The 24,195-nt window shown below is 37.1% G+C and overlaps 1 protein-coding gene across 2 annotated transcripts in view; it reads right to left on the bottom strand.

The window, feature by feature from the left end:
- Positions 1-855: 855 nt before the first annotated feature.
- TRIM36 (tripartite motif containing 36) overlaps positions 856-24,195 on the bottom strand; it is a 63,849-nt gene continuing 40,509 nt past the window's right edge. For both annotated transcript variants that reach the window (XM_010356931.2, XM_010356932.2), the window contains exons 4-10: positions 21,400-21,546; positions 18,450-18,545; positions 14,235-14,488; positions 13,871-13,995; positions 10,433-10,720; positions 7,013-7,310; positions 856-2,912 (exon numbers count right to left, since the gene is read on the bottom strand). In XM_010356931.2, coding sequence (XP_010355233.2) covers positions 2,558-2,912; positions 7,013-7,310; positions 10,433-10,720; positions 13,871-13,995; positions 14,235-14,488; positions 18,450-18,545; positions 21,400-21,546 — 1,563 coding nt within the window. In that variant the 3' untranslated portion in view covers positions 856-2,557. The remainder of the gene's footprint in view (positions 2,913-7,012; positions 7,311-10,432; positions 10,721-13,870; positions 13,996-14,234; positions 14,489-18,449; positions 18,546-21,399; positions 21,547-24,195) is intronic.

Raw genomic sequence — 24,195 nt, 5'->3', positions numbered from 1 at the left:
AGCAGGCTGTCTTGTTCACTTTATGCCCACTGCACAGCACTATGCTTTACAGACAGCAGGAGTTAAAAACTTTTGTGAAATGAATGAAATAGTTCCAAATCAAACTTAACAAAATGAAATTTCTTCAAGTTTATTTTTAAAGCAGAAGAGTCTCAAGAAAAACTCTAATTTTAGGATATTCCCATCAACAAGCAGATAAAACTCCTTTAAAATGAATGCAAATCTTGTCTGGTATAACATAATTTCTTTTTCTTAAGAGTATTTTTGCCTATAATACTGTAGCAATACAATTGATTATATTTCCACACGAGACACACTTCCAGGGCCTTATCAGATTATGGGCTGTGGCAAGAGATTTAACAGGCCCAGATTATGTTCAGTCCCCAAAAGGAGATAGCTCTGACTCCTACTATTTTCAAGAGAGCAACTGTGCACATGACAATTAAATTATTGAGAATCATAGGGATAGCCTTGAAAGAAAAAACTTTCAGACCCATCAAGCATTAGTAACGATTCATTGTGATCCACAACCCACCACAACTACCAGAATCGCAGATCAAAGAGTACGAATGTGAACAAAGGACCGCTCATCTGGTCAAAACCTCATCTATTATGTATCAGAAAAGAAATATTAAACAATTTAATATATGAAACAATTGAAGTTTTATGTTAAGCTTCTCTAATAATCATTTCCACAGAAATTAAGCTAATAAATGTTCAAAATGATTTCATATAAAACTATAGCTCTGAGTTATTATGTACAGCTAATCATGTTTTCATAATCAATTTCTTTCAACTTTTCATGTAAACATACTAAAAATTCCTGGAATGCAGATTTGAATAATTACACTTGAATTCTTTTTAATTTTTTATTAAAAATGAAAGAAACACAACAATTTATTTACAATTGTACAATGCTTGAAACGGCTATCCTATTCCTGTTAAAGCTTCATATTTAAAAATGTCTACATGATATGTGCTTGTACAAGGCTTGAGTATCAAACTTAACCACAAATGTGACTTTAGCAGCTTTATTGCACAATGATCCACATAACACTGCATTATTTGCTTAGTTTAGCCTACGTCATAAAGTGCTATTCATAGATGGGAAATTAACAGCCTGCTAAACACTGAAATCCCTCCATGATATTTTCTACTTGAGTTGAGGGTAAAAAGCTAATTTAATGCTACCAGCCTGAGTAACAGATTTTCATTAAAAATAAAACAACAAGGACAACCAAAAAAAACAGGCCCAAAAGTTTGGTTACTCTGCTAAAACATGTCAAAAGCATTCCATAAATGATTACTGCTACAATGCATAACAGTAGTTTCTGAACATTTTAACTTCAAAAAAATAAGTAGTTTAAATAAAAACCACCTACTTGTAAGAACACCTTTCAAAAACACACAATTTAGATAGAATGTAATTCTTCAAATTAAAAGATATTTTAAAGGGTACACAGTCATTGTGATCTTAGTTATCATTTCTAAGTAATTAAATTTGTATTTTTACTGGCTTATATTAGAAATGCTTATTACCAACGAGAAACAGAAAATGCCACATAAGTGAACAATGTTATAAAAATTTATAATATATGTAACGCTACTAAAATATATAATGAACTTTCAAACATGTAAATATAAACCAGGAAAACCCGATACATAATAATTGGGCCAAAAATGAAAATCACAAAACACAGTAAGGGGGTAAAAGAATAAATATGACTTTAATATCAGTCCATCTTTACCAATGTATCTGAAAAATAATTCTTTGATATAAGAACAAATATTTCCACAGAAGAAAAACTGAAGATAAATTTCTTTGAAAAAAAGTATATAAAGTGATAAGTTTAATGTGTTAGCCGAGAACTTTGTGTTTTCTGCAAGAAACCATGCTTACTACCCATGCTGGTAAATGAGTGTTACAGCTAAGCAGACTCTTCAAATGTCCTTAACAATACAGTTTGTGGTCTTAACAAAACAGTAGTATTCCTTTTCCAGGCAATATACTTTTAATAGTTACACACTTTAAAATACATAATTTTCCACTTAAATACACTACCATTTTTATGGTGTTTTTCTTTTTACCTATCTAGAGCTTTGTTTTCCTATTGAAAACAAATGCAAGACACATTGCTTAGTACTAATTCCTATTCATAAGGCATTTAAAAAATATCTTCTCTTAGGACATAAACATGATATAAAAATGAAAAATCAAACACAAGAGAAGCATAATAAATACTTTTGTATCCCCCCCCCATCAGGAAAGTGTCAGCAACACCAGCTGACAGAAATAAATTAGATATCCTGTACATAAAGTAAAAGCTAACCATTTCAGTATTAACTTGGAAAGAACATCTTCACTTTCATCATTTGTGAAAAGCAGAACAATGACATAGAAGACACAAGACTGTCTAGATTTTCTGTATTTCAAGAAGAATCTACTCAAACGTGTGTGGTGACAGAACACTCAGTGATACGTGATTCGTTACGAAGGGTAACGCTAAGGCATTGCTTTGTTCACAGTTTTTGTCCTGAGTCACATCAGATGTTTCAACTACATGTCCTCTTGGTATTCCAAATATTTTGCTGTGATGGGTTCTTCAAGCTGAATTCCTCCACTGCCCATTAATGCAAATGCTGGATACAGTGTATGTGAACAGTCCACTTGGCGCTCATAAAGACATTTCATGTGATCCATATCATAGAAACTTACTTTGCCTTTATCATAGTCAAGGAAAATCCCAATACTTGTTGGCATAGGAAGAACTCTATTTTCAGGTTCATTAGAAGAAGTAGGTGACTTGGGTATAAAAAATTTCTTCATGCCTATAGTAACCAAGGTAAACGGTTGTGAAGAGTCAAAACAGGCATCCTCACTCCCACTGTCATGCCCACTGTCTTGCTCGTATCTGAAACGCAATACACAAAGTATCTGTATCTTCAACCATAGATCTAAGCATCTTCAAAGCATTTTCACAGGATAATATACACTGATATGAAGTTAAAATAATTTTTACATCAAAAGCTTTCTATTAAAACAAAATCAAAAATATAAAAATGACATATTGCACTTTAGAATTATACCACAGACTCAGCCCCAAATTCCCTGTCATTAAACACTGCTTTAGTTACATACACAAGTGAAACCCTAGAAAATCATTTAGCCTTCCAGAAGGTGAGGGAGCAGCGGGCAGTCAAGGAACTGATCAAATGTTAAATTTTTATAGCACACAATCATATACAATCATGCACCACATAACATTTCAGTCAACAACAGACCTCATATACCACAGTGGTCCCGTAAGATTATAACGAAACTAAAATATTTCAGTTGGGCGCAGTGGCTCATGCCTGTAATCCCAGCACTCTGGGAGGCCAAGGCAGGTGCACCACTTGAGGCCAGGAGTTCGAGACCAACCTGGCCAACATGGCAAAACCCTATCTCTACTAAAAATACAAAAATTAGCCAGGCATGGTGGTGTATGCTTGCAGTCCCAGCTACTCAGGAGGCTGAGGCACAAGAATCACTTGAACCCAGGAAGTAGAAGCTACAGTGGATCGAGATAGCGCCACTGCACTGCAGTCTTGGCGACACAGCAAGACCTTGTCTTAAATAAATAAATAAACAAACAAATAAACAAATAAATAAATTCCTATAGCTTAGTGACGTGGTAGCCACTGTAAGGCTGTAGTATAACGCGTTACATGTTTGTGGTGATACTGCTATAAACAAACTTGTGCTTCCAGTTGTTAACCAAAAGTGTAACACATACAATTATGTACATTATGCAATATTTAATAAGTGACTGTTACTGGGTCATGTATTTATTATACAATGTTTTTACTGTTACTGTAGATTTACTCCTTCTATTTATTAAAAAAAATGTTAACTGTAAAACAGCCTCAGGCAGGCCCTTCAGGAGGTTTTCCAGAAGGCGGCACTCTTATCCTAGGAATGACAGACAGCTCCATGCATGTTACTGCCCCTGAAGGCCTTCCAGTGGGACAAGACGTGGAAGTGGAAGACAGCGATATTGATGATCTTGACCCTGGATAGGCTATTATGTTTGTGTCTTCATTTTTAACAAAAATGTTTAAAATGTTTAAAATTTTAAAAATTAAAAAAAAAAAAACTTGTAGGCCGGGCGCGGTGGTTCACGCCTGTAATCCCAGCACTTCGGGAGGCGGAGGCGGGCGGATCACAAGGTCAGGAGATCGAGACCATGGTGAAACCCTGTCTCTACTAAAAATACAAAAAATTAGCCGGGCGCGGTGGCGGTGCCTGTAGTCCCAGCTACCCGGGAGGCTGAGGCAGGAGAATGGCGTGAACCCGGGAGGCGGAGCTTGCAGTGAGCTGAGATCCGGCCACTGCACTCCAGCCTGGGTGACAGAGCGAGACTCCGTCTCAAAAAAAAAAAAAAAACTTGTAGAACAAGGCTATAAAAATTTTTTTTTGGGTCAGGCGTGGTAGCTCACGTCTGTAATCCAGCACTTTGGGAGGCTGAGAAGGGTGATCACCTGAGGTCAGGACCAGCCTGACTGACATAGGGAAACCTCATCTCTACTAAAAATACAAAATTAGCTGGGCATGGTGGCGCATGCCTGTAATCCCAGCTAGTCGGGAGGCTGAGGCAGGAGAATTGCTTGAATCTGGGAGGTGGAGATTGTGGTGAGCTGAGATCACGCCATTGCACTCCAGCCTGGGCAACAAAAGCAAAACTCCATCTCAAAAAACAAATGTATAGAGATGTATAAAAAATGTATAGAGATGTACAATGTGTTAGTGTTTTAAGCTAAGTGTGCCTACAAGAGAGGTAAAAAAATTTTTTTTAATTGGAAGTTTATAAAGCTAAGGTTAATTTCCTAAAGAAGAATATATTTAAATAAATTTAGTGCAGCCTGAGTGTATAGTGTGTTTATAAAGTTTACAGGAGTGTGCAGCAATGTCCTAGGCCTTCAAATTCACTCATGGATGCACCCAGAGAACTTCCAGTCCTGCAAGCTCCATTCATGGTAAGTGCCCTACACAAGCATACAATTTTTTATCTTTTATAACTTATTTTTACTGTACCTTTTCTATGTTTAGATATACAAATACTTACCATTGTATTAAAATTGCCTACAGTTGCCGGGCGCGGTGGCTCAAGCCTGTAATCCCAGCACTTTGGGAGGCCGAGACGGGCGGATCACGAGGTCAGGAGATCGAGACCACCCTGGCTAACACGGTGAAACCCCGTCTCTACTAAAAATACAAAAACTAGCCGGGTGAGGTGGCAGGCGCCTGTAGTCCCAGCTACTTGGGAGGCTGAGGCAGGAGAATGGCGTAAACCCAGGAGGCGGAGCTTGCAGTGAGCTGAGATCTGGCCACTGCACTCCAGCCTGGGCGACAGAGCGAGACTCCGTCTCAAAAAAAAAAAAAAAAAAAAAAAAAAAAAAAAAAAAAAAAAAAAAAAAATTGCCTACAGTATTACAGTACATGCTGTACAGGTTTGTATTCCAGGACCAAAAGACTGTTCCATATAGCCTAAGTGCGTAGCAGACTATTCCATCTAAGTCTGCGTAAGAACATTCTATGATGTTCTCGCAACAACGAAATTGCCTTGCAATATATTTCTCAGAACATATTCCTGTTGCTAAGCTAACACAAAACTGTGTAAGAAAATACAGGCTGGGCGCGGTGGCTCACGCCTGTAATCTTAGCACTTTGGGAGGCCGAGGCAGGTGGATCACCTAAGGTTGGGAGTTCAAGACTAGCCTGACCAACAGGGAGAAATCCCGTCTCTACTAAAAATACAAAAAATTAGCTGGGTGTTGTGGTGCATGCCTATAATCCCAGCTATTTGGGAGGCTGAGGCAGGAGAATCGCTTGAACCCAAGAGGCAGAGGTTGCGGTGAGCTAAGATCGCGCCATTGCACTCCAGCCTAGGCAACAAGAGCAAAACTCCGTCTCAAAAGAAAAAAATAAATAAATAAAAGAAAAAAAAGAAAATACAAAGATAAGATGTATGCCCTAAACCAAGGAATTACCAGGCTAAGTGAAATATACGAGCACTGTAAAATATGCAAGAGAAAAAAGCATGTTTCATTCTCGTCCCAAGAACTCTATTTCCTGGTTGGAATTTCAACATGGATGTATGAGGCAAACAAAGATTAGGAAGCTTTTTCGCCTTTATCATAAAACAATAAAAACTTATAGAATATTTTGAAACATGTCCCCCATTTTTTTCAATATGCCTATGTTGCTTTTTATTTATTTTGGATAATACTGCATCAATAATGTTTATTAGGTTTCTCCACTTCTAATCTTTCTCATGTTATGAACTTTTTAAACATTAATACAAATTTTCTATCAAGTGGACATGCCACTATGTTTTACTGTTACAATTTTCAGCATTATATAAATTTTTCACCTTTCTGCAAAAAGCTTTTCCTATCATTCGGATTGTTAAGCTGGGATACTGTTCAGATGAGTGGTCAAAAATTATTTTTCAAAGCTAGTTGACCTTACTCCGTCTAAAAGAACTAAACTGCACAATCTTCATTGGTCAATCTCTTAAGAAACTGGAAGTCTTTGCTGTGGAAATATGTCTACCACGACCCAGTTTTGAAAAGGACTTAAGGGAAAGTTTAAAGAAACTGTGTCCCATAAGAAAAGAACAACTTTATTGTGAAGTATGACAATTAGAGGCATTGTATTATACACCTGGGTAATTTTTATCACATAATTTAGGTAAAATGCAAAAGACTTTCAAAATTTAAAACTGTGAAGCCATATCATAATCAAGAGATATCCAAAACAGATTTCCCCATGATATTAAAATGTAACTGCTAACTCTCCTTATTCAATGTGTGATTACAAGAACATCCAGCTCCTTTTCTCAATCAAGCCACAGCCAAAATACTAGAATCTAAGAAATAAGAAATGTATACTTCAAATGTAATAAAGTCAAATCTATTTTCAGGCTTACTTTCAAAAATTATCAAGTTCTAGATCAATACAAAAACCTACCTTGGACTAACTGCATCCCGGGGAGAACGGAGCCATTCTTGTAGTTTATCGCTAGAAGCAACTCCCACTTTTACCAGGTATGAATACGGTTCCACACGGAAGGCCCAGAAGTGTTTTCCTTTTGTAATGCCAGTATCTCCAATGATGTAGTCTAAGCTTGTGTAATAACCCACTTGGATGCGTTCTGCAGCAAGCAGAAGATTAAATCCAGCTCTACTCTCTACACGGTCTCTCTTCAAGTTCAGCAGGAGGTGTTCATTATTATAGCCACATTTTTCATCAAAGAGAAAGCTGAAAACTAAATAGAGCTTAAAATTAATATCAGGCTAAAAATCATCATTGCGCTAGTTTGTTAAATCCGATAGGTTTTCTTACAGAAATTACTGAAGAGAGACAGGAAGCGGGAAGGAGGTGTCACACTACACCAGACAACTGTGACAAACCAAACCCAACTTAGCAATATATCCTACCCAGTATATTCTCTACCTAAAAATCTTCAGAAATCTCAAAAAGCAGATGAAAATATTTTAAATACATGTGAAAATTTATAAAAACAGCTCTTTGGAATAGAGATAGCAAATCTATCAGGTATTTCACACTACTAAATTTGTTCTTTTATATTTATTAAAGAAAAAAATAATAAAGTTATATATTTTCATAAATAGCTCTATATTTTCTTATTGTAAGTTTTGTTAATTTGGGACACTTTAGCTATTTTAATAAAGCTTTTTCTGTATCAACCAACATGGCAGACATAAGAAACATGGGACAGTGTAGAAAAAAAATAAAATAAAAACAAAAACACAGCTTTTGGGTTGAGAGAGACCTGGGTTTGAATCCTGCTCAAGCATTTAACTAGAGTTTGATCCAAACTTTAATTTCTTCATCTACAGAATGATGATACTACTTCCATAAGTCTATATTGATTCAAATACATTAAGCATAACATTGGCTGCTAGCCAATGGGGAAATAACCAAAAGTCCATCAACAGATGAATAAAGAAAATGTGGTATATACAAACAATGGAATATTATTCAGCCTTAAAAAGGAAAGATTTGGATACATGCTACAACATGGATAAATTTGGATACATACATTTGGATACATCCTACAACATGTATGGATAAATGTGGATACGTGCTACAACATGGATGAATTTGGATACATGCTACAACATGGATAAATAAGCCAGATGTAAAAGGACAAATATTGCATTATTCCAGTTATATGAGACACCTAGAATAGGCACATTCATAGAGACAGAAATTAGAATCGAAGTTACCAGCCTCTGGGGAGAGGGAAACAGGAGTAACTGTTTAATGGGCACAGGGTTTCAGTTCAGAATAATGAAAGTTAAGGACATACAAGTGGTGATAGTTGAACAATACTGTAAATGTACTTAATGCCAAGGAGCTGTATACTTAAAAACTGTTAGGATAATACCTTTGGAGATACAAGTGGTGATAGTTGAACAATACTGTAAATGTACTTAACGCCAAGGAGCTGTATACTTAAAAACTGTTAGGATAATACCTTTGGAGATACAAGTGGTGATAGTTGAACAATACTGTAAATGTACTTAATGCCAAGGAGCTGTATACTTAAAAACTGTTAGGATAATACCTTTTTCTTTATTACATCCCAATTTAAAAAAATGACCTCCAGGCATCGTTGTGCACACCTTTAGTCCTAGCTACACGGGAGGCAGGAGGATTGCTTGAGTTCAGGAGTTTGAGGCCACACAGACAACACAGTGAGACCCCATCTCTCTCTCTCTCTATATGTATTTTTTAAACAGGCTGCCAGCAGCTGGGCGTGGTGGCTCACACCTATAACGCCAGCACTTTGGGAGGTCAAGGTGGGCAGATCACTTGAGGTTAGGAGTTTGAGACCAGCCTGGCCAACATGGTGAAAGCTGGCCTTACTAAAAATACAAAAATTAGCCAGGCATGCTGGCCTGCGTCTGTAACCCCAGCTACTACTCAGGAGGCTGAGGCAGAAGAATTGCTTGAACCTAGGAGACAGAGGTTGCAGTGAGCTAGTGAGCTGAGATGGTGCCACTGCACCCCAGCTTGGGTGACAAAGCCGCCAGACTCCACCTCCAAAAAAAAAAAAAAAAAAGGCTGCTAGCAAACTACAACCATGACCAACATGCGAGCCGACCATTCTTCCTGCTAATGCCTATTTTCCTGGCATGATTATTTGTGCTTGCTCTCAATCTCAAAAGTCTCCCAGTTTGCAAAATAAATTTAAAGGGTCACCCTAGTCATGTATCTTCTCTCATAAAAAGGAAGACAACCCTTAACACTTCCTCTCCTCCCTCCCCCTCCACTATGTGACTGAAAACAGCGATTATGTCCAGGTTTTTCTACCACTTTCAGGCAGAAAGACTAGAAAAGGAAGCAGAAATAGCATAAACCATAAAATACTTAATACTTGCAAATTCATCCCAAAACTCTCTATTGGATTTTGTTAAAATTTAAGAAATATAATTTTAGCCAATCTTATATGTTTGTATTCCAATTTTTTAAAAGCCACAATGTGCATGAAAAACAAATTGTGCTTTTCTATTTTGAAGAAAAAAGGAAGAAAGAGGAGAGTGCAGAAAATGTGGGTACATAAGACACTAAAAACAGGCAGGGAGCAGTGGACCTAAAATCCAATTAAAGGTATCTGTAAGGCAGTGACTGAAAGGGGAAAATGTGTTCCTGCTAACCAGGCTGAGCACAACTTTGGTTCTAAATATCCCTTGTTCATGGAGACATCATAGTGAACATCAATGAACCTTTAAAGTCATTCTCATTCTATAAAAATCTTTAGGCGCTCTATATGTAGTATCAGTGGTTTTTAACTTGGGAAGGGAGGGGGCGATGACTGGGCATGAGGAGCTTTTAGCGCGGGATGAAAAGTTATTCATGTGGTTCTAATATATGGCTTCCATACCTATTAGCTGAGAATTGCCAAGTTAGATAAAAAATCCAGACAAATCAGAATTAGGTTAAATCAAAATTATATTTTAGGATATTACATCAATAAATTTTAAAAATACCTACCTAGATCTTGTGCTTTAGAGATTTCCATAAACTAACCAAAAATACAGAATTATGTATTTAAAACTTTTAAAGTACCATTTATGCTATTTTAATCCCAACTTAATAGCTCTGCTCACCCGAATTTCTTCCTTCCATGTTTTTCTCTATCTGATATCAGTTAAAACCTAATCCTGTTCTCAGCCTACAAGGTAAAATTCGAGTACTCAGTTCATTTCTAAATCCCAGTTGGGACAGAAGCTACTTTTCTGGAGTCTTTTAAAAACAAGAGCTGGTTTCAATGCAGGTCTACATGGAGATATTGACTAGTTTATTTCATCAAGGTCTCGTGCAACTCTATGCTTTTTTTATTCCTGATATTCACCATACCTGGAGCTGGAGGAGTATGAAGAATCAATTCTCTGCTACAAGGACTACAGATTGAACCCTTGTAAGCTCTTACTCTGAAAGCATAGGTACTACTGTTTTCCAAGTCTTGAATTATTTTACTTGTTCCACACACTTCTATCTCATTCCATGACATTTCATCTTCTCTATTGATTTTCCGATATTCAAGAACATAGCTATCAGCTTTATCCTTTTCTGGATGGTGCCAATTTATCAAGGCATTGTTATAGACTTTGCTCTGTTCCTCATTGATCTCTGGCACATCTATGCCTGAAAGAATTATGAAATAGAAAACAACATTAAAATATTGACATTTGAAAACCAGTGGTTTTCCTCAAAAAATAACATATAAACAGTATTTACGGATTTTTTTTTTTTTTTTTCCCCCAGACGGAGTCTCACTATCTCCCAGGCAGAAATGCAGTGGCACGATCTCGGCTCACTGCAAGCTCCGCCTCCCGGGTTCCCGCCATTCTCCTGCCTCAGCCTCCCGTGTAGCTGGGACTACAGGCTCCTGCCACAACACCCAGCTAATTTTTTGTATTTTTAGTAGAGACGGGGTTTCACCGTGTTAGCCTGGATGGTCTCGATCTCCTGACCTCGTGATCCGCCCACCTCAGCCTCCCAAAGTGCTGGGATTACAGGCGTGAGCCACTGCGCCCGGCTATTTACTGATTTCTATACTGTCCAATTATTTTCTAAATTTATAATACTATAAGAAAGCACAAAATTAAATATATTAAATTTTTAAATATATTTTATATTTAAAAGATATATCTATATTTGTAACTGAAAGGAGAAATAATAATAATAATACAAAAAAAACTGACTCAAAGCCACAAGTAAATTTTTTTTAACCACGCGCCTTCTACCTACTGAATAACAGTCCATGACTTGAAATTTTTTTACCTACGTCCTTCCCTAAACAAACTATTATTTTAATATTTTAAAATCTAAGTCTGGTAAGAATATCAAATTCTCAATGAATTTTTTTTTTTTTTTGAGACAGAGTCTTGCTCTGTTTTTCAGGCTGGAGTGCAGTGGCATGATCTCAGCTCACTCCAGCCTCCGCCTGCCACGTTCAAGTGATTCTCTTGCCTCAGTCTCCCAAGTAGCTCGGATTACAGGTATGTGCCACCACGCCATACTAATTTTTTGAGTTTTTAGTACAGACGGGGTTTCACCACGTTAGCCAGGATGGTCTCGATCTCCTGACCTTGTGATCTGCCCACCTTGGCCTCCCAAAGTACTGGGATTACAGGCATAAGCCACCGGTGCCCGGCCTCTCAATGAATATTGTTTCTTTTCATATTTTTTTCTATAGAGTTGCAAAGCAAATTAATTTTTCTGAATAGAATCATGATACATATTTTTGTAAGGAAATCAGAAACTAAAAAATACACATTAAAAGATTTTACTATAACCCTTTTGCATAGATCCTGCCAGTATTTTCCCCCTCAGTGGTATACTACTACATGGATATATCAACATTTAACTGTTTAGTTTTGGAAACAGGTTTCCGGTTTTTCACTAAAAATAAAATGATTAAAAGCTAAATCTTTGTCCATATGCATAGTCCTTTCTATAGAGCCAATTCCTAAGCTTAACTGCTGGAATCATATGCTAAGAACAATATGCTATAAAAACTACACACACACATTTATGTCAAATCACAGAGAAGGACATGAATAAGCAGCAGAGCCTCTCTCCTCTCCTGATTTCCGAATGTAGAAGCATGTCTGTGTATGCTGCGTTTATACAGCTGCACGTTATGCAGCCATAACGAGTTCTGGAAAGTTACCCAAAATACATTTTAAAATTAAAAAAAAGTTACAGAATAACACAAATAGTATGCCCCCTACCCCATACCCTTTTTCTTTCTTTTTCTGAAAGATAGCTTTCAAAAAAAAAAAAAAAAAAGCATGTAGCAAAAAGTGAGGGGAAGATCCATCAGCCAGAAGCTAGGTGACTACTATCCCATTCTCATCCATCTCTTTCCTTGCTATACAATGGTATAACCCAGGACCACCCACCCTCAACCTCACCTTTCCAGCAACCACTTTGGGATCCACAGGGAGGGAGGACCTAGGACTCACAGGTAAGCAAAAATATATTTGTATATATACTATTCAAGTATACATTTTGGAAACACAGTATAGTGTATGAAATACAATCAGCATTTTAAGTGATGACAAATATCTTTGAAAAAATAAGGTAATCATAATAACTAAGTATCTGATTCAGGTACAGATTTGAAAAAGAGGTCGCGGTAATCCTTCAGTTTTAAACTTTTAACAAGACAAATGTCCTTTATTAACACACAAATCTACAAATCTGTACCTATAAAGTAATTACACTATAAGCATATCTTTCTAAGGACTGTAATTGTTCACCATTACTAGAAGAGAAACCTTAGGGAGAGGAATGAGGTAAGCAGAAGAAAAACAGGCAAGGAAGACCTCCCTGCTAGGGAGCAGCAAAACAGAAACATAAGCAAGTGTTATGGGCTGAACTGCATCCTTCCCCAGTCCCCCAGACCCCACCCCTCGCCCCTGGAAATTCACAAGTTGAAGTCCTAAACCCCAGTATGTACCTAAGAATGTGACTGTATTTTAAAATAGGGTCTTTAAAGAGGAAATCAAATTAAAATCAGGTCATTAGAATGGGCCCTACTCCAATATGACCAGTGTCCTTACAAAAAGAGAAGATTAGATCACACACACACACAAACGGAGGACCATGTGAAGACACAGGGAGAAGACAGCCATGTATCAACCAAGAGGAGAGGTTCAGAAGAAACCAACCCTGCCAACACCCTGATCTCCTACTTCTAGTCTCTAGAAATGTAAGAAAATTAATTTGTTTGAGACACTCAGTCTATGGTACTTTTGTCACTGCAGCCCCAGCAAACTAATACAGCAATGTAGACAGCCTGCAGATTCCATCTCTAGGCTTCTGTCCGAGAAACGCACATACACTTGCCCCAAAAATTCTGACAAGGATGTGCAATACAGCATTGCTTTATAAAAGACGAAAAAAATAGAAAAAAGTATCTTAGTAGGAAAATGATTTATTTACTTACGAAATACTGTAAACAGTTAAAATATCACTTTAAACCAAAATTTCACATATTAACAAATATTTACGTTAATTTTCTAAAAAGGAATTTATAAAAAGAATACATACAACATAATGTTATTTATGCAATGTTTAAAAACACACAAACAAATGAAACATAGTTTTTGTGCATAAAAATACAGTTACAAAAACATAAATAGGATATGATTTCAGGATGCTACGATAGTCCTGGGCAAGTGATATGCTGTTTTATAATGTTAAATTTAAGAGAACTTGTGTTTTCTTCCACACAATATAAATTCAGACAAAAAGAATGAGGTTTTTGCCTTCATTAAGACTTACCACTAGAGAAAAAAGATAATTCTCCAAGAAGTTCTGTTTGTTTAGAGGTATTAACAACATAGTCTTCAAAAGAAGTCTGAGCTGCAGGTCTAAAGCTCTTCAAAGATTCTGTGGCTTTCTGTATTCTGCAGACAGATATTTTATACAAAAAATGATTCTTCAAGAAGGCAAATCAAACTAAATATCTGCAACATGATTAACAAAATAAAACTCACACTTCATTCAAAATTAAAGTTAAGAATGAGGCAAGATGTACCTCACATTAACACAGTATTATGGACCACTCAGAGCTACAGTGAGAATACACAGCAGCATTTAATAAAATTGCTCAAGAGGTTCTGAAGTTAGAAGTAAAAGAGAATACCTGAGGTGGAGCTGCTTTGCTGTTTGTACAAAGCAGGACTGATCCGTCTCCTTTAGCACTTCTTGAGCATATCCCACAAGTCCATTGTTCTCTAGAAGTCCCTGGTACTCTTCCATTTGAGTCTGAAATTTGTCTAATCTTAGTTTCTTGGAGGAGTCAATTGCTTTCAAAACAGATGATTTCCTCTCTTCCAGAATTTCAAAGAGCTTTTCAAAATGTGTAATTGCTTCTTCTTTAGCCCTCTCTCCATTACACTATGAAAAAACAGTATCTCCATTACACTAAGATAAAGCATTGCCTCTTCTGCTAAACCCAAATGGCTTTCCACAAAGTTCTACATAATTATATTTCATCTACGTGATGACAACATTATTAAAATTCAATAAAACCAACCTAGATATTATAAAGAAAAAAAGTTTTATCTGACTCTGAAATTTTCAAAACAATATTTTGGCATCAAATACATTCAGCAAAGAACAAATGACAACTTTTATTCAGATTTACTTTGTTAATTTTATAATATTGTACTTCCTTAAGCTTTTCATCTCCAAAGTCCAGTGTAGACAATTTAGTCAATTAAATAAGAGAACAATCTTTCAGTGGTATATAAAGGAATCTGAAGGAGAAATGAACTGATTTAACCAAAAACAGGAAAACACAAGTCCAGAGCTTTGAATTCATTTCAAATTCAGAAATATTTTACCCTTTCTACGCTACTCCAACATTTTAAAAAGTTGTTCTTGTTTTTGTTTTTTTGAGATGGAGTCTCTCTCTGTCACCCAAGCTGGAGTGCAGTGGCACGATCTCAGCTCACTGCAACCTCTGCCTCCCGGGTTCAAGTGATTCTCCTGCCTCAGCCTCCCAAGTAGCTGGGACAACAGGCACATGCCACCATGCCTGGCTAATTTATTTTCATATTTTTAGTAGAGACGGGGTTTTGCAGTGTTAGCCAGGATGGTCTTGATCTCCTGACCTCATTTGTGATCAACCCTCCTTGGCCTCCCAAAGTGTTGGGATTACAGGCGTGAGCCACCGCACCCAGCCTAAAAAAGGTTTTAGCCACAAAACTCTAAAATATGACATTCTTTACTAAGATATAAAAACAAAAGTATCCTCTTCACATTAATATAAATTATAATTAAATTCTGACTTAGCTGTGTGACCATATGCTAATCATTTCACTTCTCTTTCTGTTTTTCTCTTCTGAAAATAGGGGATAAGAAAAACCATTTAGGTTTTTGTGAAGAGATTTTAAAAGGTTATTTACATAAAGTACATACCACAATGTCACATACTGTAAATAAACATTCATACAAACTGTCAGAAAATGATCCTACTATTGGTTAAACATTCTGAATTCCTATAAAATCAGAGCTCATGATTTGAGAAGACTGGCAAAGCGCTCCTAAGCAGTTATTACAACAGACTCACAGCAGCCAACAGAAAAGTCTTTGAGACCACTGTTTTTTTTTTGAGACGGAGTCTCGCTGTGTTGCCCAGGCTGTAGTGCAGTGGCGCGATCTTGGCTCACTGCAAGCTCCGCCTCCTGGGTTCACGCCATTCTCCTGCCTCAGCCTCCTGAGTAGCTGGGACTGCAGGCGCCTGCCACCATGCCCATTTAATTATTTTTTGTATTTTTTGTAGAGACGAGGTTTCACCGTGTTAGCCAAGATGGTCTGGATCTCCTGACCTCATGATCTGCCTGCCTCGGTCTCCCAAAGTGCTGGGATTACAGGTGTGAGCCACCACACCCGGCCTTTTTTTTTTTTCTTTGAGAAGGAGTCTCGCCCTGTCACCCAGGCCAGAGTGCAATGGTGTGATCTTGGCTCACTGCAACCTCCGCCTCCCGGGTTCAAGCAATTCTCCTGCCTCAGCCTCCCGAGTAACTGTGATTACAGGCGTGCGCCACCATGCCTGGCTAATTTTTTTGTATCTTTAGTAGAGACTGGGTTTCGCCATGTGAAACCTGTGGCCAGGCTGGTCTCAAACTCCTGACCTCATGATCCACCTGCCTCGGCTTCCCAAAGTGCTGGGATTATAGGCGTGAGCCACCGCGCCTGGCCAAGAACATTCTTAAAAGCTGACAATATATGGCAGAAGTGTACTGTGCATTTTCCAATGGCTTCCAGCCAACACCAATATAATGAAAGGAAATTTTTTCCAGATCTCCTGTTTCCTAACCCTGAAAACCACATATTTTTAAAAGAGAAGGAGCAGAAGGGAGTGATATTTTGATAGTATTTCACTGACAAATCACAACATTAAACTCAGAAATATCATTATAGAGATTTTTTTCCAGGTAAGTATAATTACAGATAAAAAGACAGTATCACCACCATCACTGAGTAAAGGTCAAGAATGGAGGCAAGTTATCTACCATAAAAAAAATTCTTAGGCCGGGCGCGGTGGCTCAAGCCTGCAATCCCAGCACTTTGGGAGGCCGAGACGGGTGGATCACGAGGTCAGGAGATCGAGACCATCCTGGCTAACACGGTGAAACTCCGTCTCTACTAAAAAATACAAAAAACTAGCCGGGTGAGGTGGTGGCGCCTGTAGTCCCAGCTACTCGGGAGGCTGAGGCAGGAGAATGGCGTGAACCCGGGAGGCGGAGCTTGCAGTGAGCTGAGATCCAGCCACTGCACTCCAGCCTGGGCGACAGAGTGAGACTCCGTCTCAAAAAAAAAAAAAAAATCTTATTGATAAGCCTGCAGATACAGCTTAGGCAAATGATACAAAACAACTCAATAATGTCCCCACGACCCCAGGGAATCGGTGTCTACATGAATACTTGACACCTAAGTTCCGCAATTTTTAACCTATTGATGACAAATCCCAAAACAGACTCTCGGTCTTTATTTCAGAAGTGAAGGGCAGCAGGACCGAGAGGACCAACAAACAAGGCTATTAATAAAATGATCAAAGATGCAACACTTGAAGCAAACTACTGAGGTGCTCATCTGCTTTGTGTTGAGACAGTCTGTCATTTAATCCAACAAAAATATGAAAAAGAAAACCCCAAACTGCATGGAGAAACGACTGACAGGGTGGTGAATGCAATCAGTAAAGATCAGGAAAATAATATTAAAAACAAAAGCACTACTGGTAAGGGTGTTAATTTACATGATTTCTCAATAATTTCACCCCATATTGGAAAAAAATTTCTTCAAGTAACAGAGTCATACTAGCTGGGATATTTTTATATTTAATTACTAAAAATCAGGAGTCATGGCTCAACTTTGTTTCAAATGGAGAAGAAACACAAGTGTACAACAAAGTCAATGAAGCATATCTGGACTTTTAAAATAACCCAACCCAATCCCCTTTTACTATATTTTTAAAATGCTGTTATCTTTTCCAATTTTTTATTAAAATATAATACACAAATGGAAAAATGTACACGTAAGTATAAAGACTAATGAGTCTTTACCCACACACTCGATATAACCAGCATCCAACAGAAAATCCAGATTAAAGAACATTACCAGTATCCCAGAAGCCTCCATAGAACCTTTCCAGACACTAATCCACCCCTCAACTCTCACATCATCATCTAGTCTCACCTTTTTTGGTACTTTTTATAAATGTAATCACATAGTACGCATTCCTTTGTATCTGGCACCTTCCTTTCAACATTATTGCAAGATTAATCGACACTCCTGTGTGCAGCCGCACATCATTCATTCTTACTGCTGTTTTTATTCTACTGTTAATGGGCATGCGGGTAGATCCCACTTTGTGACAATTACAAACAAGGCAGCCACCAACATTCTGATATATGCCTTTTGGAGAACATATATAGGGTATACACTCAGGAATACCTGAAATTTAAAATGAACCTGGTCTAATCTGCATACAGCACGTTTTCCAAAAGTGATCTATTAATTTTAAAAAATATAATAAAAATAAGTAAAACCTATCATTTCCCTTATATTACTATTACATACTTTTGAGATCTTGTTAGTTGCCACACAAATAGTCATTTTTCCCTCTGTGTTCCAGTATCATTTAATCACTAGCTCTATCACAGAAGTGACCGCACAACATTGTAATTCATTTTTTATACTTGTTTCCACAGCCCCAGAAAAGCAGGGGTGAAATCTAACACAACTTTGCATTCCCAGCTCATATAATACTCTCAGCATTTTATGAACAAATGAGTGAATGTCTAGATAAAATAACAATAATTTAAAATGTGCAAGACGGTTTATCACTTACCTCCGTTTCTTTCATTAACAAGTTTAGTTCAGATATTTGACTCTTCACCTGGCTTTCCTTACCGATAAGGTAATCAATATCCTTTGAAAGTTTCTCCTGTTGAAACACATTCATAACACAAATGGGCAAAACGGGAGTTTAACAAAGACCGTGCAGAGTTTTTGTTTTGTTTTTTTTTTTAATTACACAGGACTCATCCTCTTCTACAGCCTCTGATAAACAGATAATAAAATCAACTGTGGCAATTATCATTATGAACCTAGAGTAAACAGTTAACGGCCTGAGGCACAGAGGGCCAAAGGATGTATGACATATTAGAATCAGTTGGAAAAAAAGAACAAGGTAATAAGAGTCAAAACTTCTGAATACAAAAATAATACATTTTTATTGTTTCATTGTCATTCCTAGAGCTCCTGCTCCTAAGGCTTCTAAGTAAATGGAAGAGCAGCAATTCAAATAGTTTTGTCTTCAGATTTTACAATTTACTCTCACAAACACCCATGTGCACACACACACACACACCTATACATAATAGGAATAGCAACAAAGAGCCTTCCAAAATAATATTCACAGTCCATCCCAGCCTATTAAATAATTACACAATAATGAAAATAGTTTTATAAAAACAGGCAATTTCCAGAGCTCACTGAATAATCTGTCTGTAAGGCAGACATTTTGAAGTAAGTATAGTTTCTTTCCCATAGAAATACCGTCACAGGTTTTGGTGAGATTTCTGGTCTTGCCCAGAAAACCTACACTGAAATACACAAAAAACCAAACACAAAAGCCCCGAAACACCATGGGGTAAAAAGTTGTAACAGAAAAATGTATTCAGAGTCTAAATAAGAACAAGAACATCCCGAAAATGACTTTCAAGCTGTAGCCCTTACAGGCCGATCTGAGCATTTCAGGCTCAGTTACCACCGATGACTTGAAAGGAAAAGGGTGCTCAAGAAGGGGGCACTATTAAACACTCAACACTATTCCGCAGGCTGAGAGGTACTTCTTACCACCAAGCTGAAAGTAAAATGGCAGTTCTGACAATACCATCCCCAGCAGGCCCACGTGGAGATCAGAAGTACTAGGTGCAAGTGGTGGTACCTTTTTTTAACTATGGCAGCAATGAGACAAATTTGGCCATTTAAATTTAAGTAAGGCTTAGTTCTATGATAGCAGCTTACATTAGAACTACAAGATAGGAAAAGATAAGTTAATTGACTCAAAGAGGTAAGGACCGGAGAAGAATACAGGGCAGAATTCAGACGCATGATCTAAAAGCACCACTCTCTGAGTTTTAATGCTCAAAGTATCTGGCCAACTACATGTTTATCTGAGAATAGCTTTTATCTGAGACAGCTCCAGTCGTAACAGTCCCCTCAAACATAGCCAGTTTGTTTTAAAAGACTAGATCAGTTTTGTCTCCAAAAAGTATATGCACCACACAGAAAATAGGCACTGAAGATTAAAATGTAAAAAGACTAAGGCTACCACTAACTCCTTTAGATAAATCAGGACCCCAGTTCTTTAGGCACTAATCAGAGGCTAATTTCTCAGGGAATTCAAAACTGCACAGAAGCTTTCCTCTGGATCGGTCGTTCTCAAACACCAGTGTATATCAGAGTCTCCTGAGGGCAAACCAAGAACCCTGAGGAGATGCAGCTGAGTCCAAGGAGGCCATACGTTGTAAAGCACGTACCTAAGAAGAGACTGTTGTAAAGAGAAAGAACTCCAGAGACACAAACAGTCCCCCTTATATATTCAGCAGTCCTCATCAACTCTTGTGTGTGAGGAAACTGCCCAAGCCCAGGCAAAGAATCACCCTACAGGCCCTGAGGAAACAATGCCAGGAGCTTACACAAGGCCGGAAAGAGTGTCTATTCCCCACCAGTGAGATTAAAAAAAAAAAAAAAAACCTCAAAATTCACAGGGCATTGAAAAAAGTAATCTAAGGCTTTTACTTCGATAGTCAGGTAACATTAGCCCTTAGAACCAAAAGCTGTTCTGTCCTGCCTCACAAAGTAAGATCCAAACATTTCCAAGTAACTTAATCACATACTCAAAGAAAACAGCATTTGCAGGAATACAAAAATATCCAATAACTGGCAGCCAATCAAAAATTAGCAGGCATGCAAGGTAGCAGAGAAATATAAACTCTAATTAAAAAAAAAAATCAATCAAAACTGACCTAGTAGTGAAACAGATGAGAGAATTAGTAGGCAAGAACAATTATACAATTATACCTGTATTCCATATGCACGGAGAAGATAGAGCACAACATAAATATAAAATGCAAAACACAAAACAGTTTGCATATATGCAATTAAGAGGCAAAAAATGCATACGCGTATTGTTCAAGAGAGGAAGGAAACAAAATGGGTGGTAGGTATGCAGACGATTTCTTTTAAAAATATTGTTTAAAGGGAAAAAGAATAAAACATAAAGTTTTCTACCACTGCCTGCTTTGCCGTTGATTATCAAATCTGAAAGTTTTAAACGTCATCAATAAAGCTAACAGAAAGGAAGTAATTCAGTTTTAAATTGTAAAGGTGCCATCAGAATGAACAAAATACTAATTCTACAGGTAAGAAATAAGAAACAAGTGTCTTAAAACAGCCACAACCCTTCAAAGTATGTCAATCCTACGTGTACATCCATTATTATAGACATTGGGCTCATTTGGGTATCATGATGAAGTGTCCTTCACCCTTCTCTCTTCCCTCAGAATTCAGAGCTAATGCAATGTAGGTGACAATATATACCAGGCCTTATCAGTGCCACAAATAACTGCTGATCAGAAATACTAACAACCTAATATTAGTAGATCATTAAGTAACACTTTAACTCAGTTTAGTACAAAAAAGGCCATATAACACATCATGATTTTATAAATTAAAAGTTAAAGGCATAAAGTTACGAAGAATCAAAATTCTGTTCCAAAAATAAGTCCTACCTTTAAGGTTTTGTAGGCACTGCTCATGGTGGTTACACGGTGGTTGGCATGATTACCACCCAACTTACATAGATGGCAAACTGGCCTCCGACATAATTCACAGTACATGTTTATTCTCTCTGTTTCATGTTCTGGGCACATTAAAATCTATTGCATAAAGAATAAAAGTGTGATTAAGGATCTAGGTTTCAAGTAACCTGGCAAACTACCAAAATACAAAGATTTGCTTTACAAAATCACTAAACAAAGCCATTTAAGTGAATATGAATGTAAAAAGAAAAATGGTTGATACATCGCATGAAAATTCTCTATATCGGAATTACTATTTTTCAATTTGAGGGTTCAAATGATTAAATGTGTAGATGTTGTCTACAGCCATACCCCCTGAACGTGCCCAATCTCTTCATAATATGTAAATGTTATTTCTCCAAAACTTGTTAGGTTAGAGTTTCATTCCTATCAGATTCAAATGGAATGAACACTTAGCCAAGTTAGAAAGGCCATCTGACCACACTGATGAGGCAATTCTTAACGATCATAGTCAATATTTTTAATGAAGTACCATAACAATTTATGAGACTCATGGCCTCAGTAACAGAAATCTGTTACTAAAAGAGTCTCAGAAAACTTTATAAGCTTCTAGATGTGTTTCCTTTTACAAATTAATTACAAATGCACTGACCAAATTTGGAACTGTTTTTCTGATTTGTCTACCTTTTTACTCTGTAAACTATTATCGTAGAGGACTAAAAGCTATCTGATAAATAATATATGAAATTTTATGTAAAATAACTTTTCATTTGAAAGAAAGGGGAAATTCCTTTTAGTATGTTAATAAAATCAAAAGTTGTTAAAGATTCCAATAGGTTACATTTTAAGCAACTGTAACTTGTCTGATAACTTATAGACATTTATTTATTTATTTATTTATTTATTTATTTATTTATGAGACGGAGTCTCGCTCTGTCGCCCAGGCTGTAGTGCAATGGTGCAATCTCGGCTCACTGCAACCTCTGCTCACTGCAACCTTCACTTCCTGGGTTCAAGCAATTTTTCTGCCTCAGCCTCCCAAGTAGCTGGGATTACAGGCATGTGCCACCATGCCCAGCTAATTTTGTAACTTACATTTAAAAGGAACAAACAAAAAGTACAATACAGAAAGTCCTAATACCAATACATAGGCTCAGGAGAAAAACAATTGGAAAATGTTTCAAGTTTTTCAGCATGTCCAAGCTTCCACATCCCCAAAGCCATTACATTTAAAATAAAATACAAAGTTTGTCTATCTGCAAGAAATGATCAAAAGAGTTCAACGTTATAGGCAAATATTCCATAGCAATAAGGAACACCATTTTGGACACCGTTTTAGAATTTTACTATATTGAGTAGCACTAACTACTTGACAAATGAAATGTTTCTCAGTATAACCTATCTGTATTTCTTTTGGTCTTATCAATCTTTTATTACATTTGTAAATAGAAACTGTAAGGTTATACTTAAAATTTCCTTAAATCTTTAATTCACAAAGACCCAAGCTTAATAAAAGTCATTTAATCAAAGGTTATTTCATGGTAGAAATCAATTTACTCATTTAAAAGAAACATTAAAACATCAGGTTGAAGTTACAAATTTTTAAAAATTGATGGCCTTGAGCATTTAAAACGAGGAACATAACAGAGGATTAAAAGCTATCTGATGAATCTACTGTCAGACTGACACAGTTTGAGAAAGGTCATTCAAAATGTGATAGCACAGATTGTTTTTGCCTTAATCTGCCAATCCTTCACTAGTTAAGAAATAGCTCATAGTTTCAAAAAAACTTTTGAGTTTTTCCCATTTTTTATTACAAATTTTTTACACTTAAGAATGCAAATAGAATTCCATACACAGGTTACTACGTTATAAGGAATAAGAACTTGGAAAAACTCAACCCCATGTTTTAAAAATCGATATAAATCAGAAAGAAGTGAAGATATCAAAAGATCAGTTTATTTCCAGGCACACAGCAGGGCAAACAATACATAAACTTCTTTTGAGCAATATTAAAGAAATTACTCAGAACGTTTAAGAAATGCAAATTCTACCTTAGATAACATATAACCATTATATCACAAGCTACAAGCTACAAAATAATAGGCTGTAATTACTTTTATTCATTGTACAATTCTAGCTAACTAAAAACAAAAATATGTTTCGCAGTCAAACCTTTTGAGCAATTATGGATTTATCACACTAAAGCACAAAAAAGCTTTTTAACTTTAACCATTTCAATCTTAAAGAATGTATCTGGCCGGGCGCGGTGGCTCAAGCCTGTAATCCCAGCACTTTGGGAGGCCGAGACGGGCGGATCACGAGGTCAGGAGATCGAGACCATCCTGGCTAATACAGTGAAATCCCGTCTCTACTAAAAAAAACAAAACAAAACAAAAAAAACTAGCCGGGTGAGGTGGTGGCGCCTGTAGTCCCAGCTACTCGGGAGGCTGAGGCAGGAGAATGGCGTAAACCCGGGAGGCGGAGCTTGCAGTGAGCTGAGATCCGGCCACTGCACTCCAGCCTGGGCGACAGAGCGAGACTCCGTCTCAAAAAAAAAAAAAAAAAAAAAAAAAAAAGAGTATATCTGAGATAACCTTTAATCAGAGTTATCATTACAAACATTCATTTATTGTAGTATATCACACTGGATTATAATCGAATAAGCCACAATATTGCCCTCTATTGGTGGGGATGTTTAGCCCCATAGTAAGTAACTCCAGCCAACTAGGCCTTAAGTTCTCACACTTGCTTTAAAAGTTACTT

This window comes from Rhinopithecus roxellana, chromosome 3, assembly GCF_007565055.1.
Source record: "Rhinopithecus roxellana isolate Shanxi Qingling chromosome 3, ASM756505v1, whole genome shotgun sequence".
Classification (NCBI taxonomy): domain Eukaryota; kingdom Metazoa; phylum Chordata; class Mammalia; order Primates; family Cercopithecidae; genus Rhinopithecus; species Rhinopithecus roxellana.
Note: the sequence above shows the minus strand (reverse complement) of the source record. Positions and strands in the feature narration are given on the sequence as shown.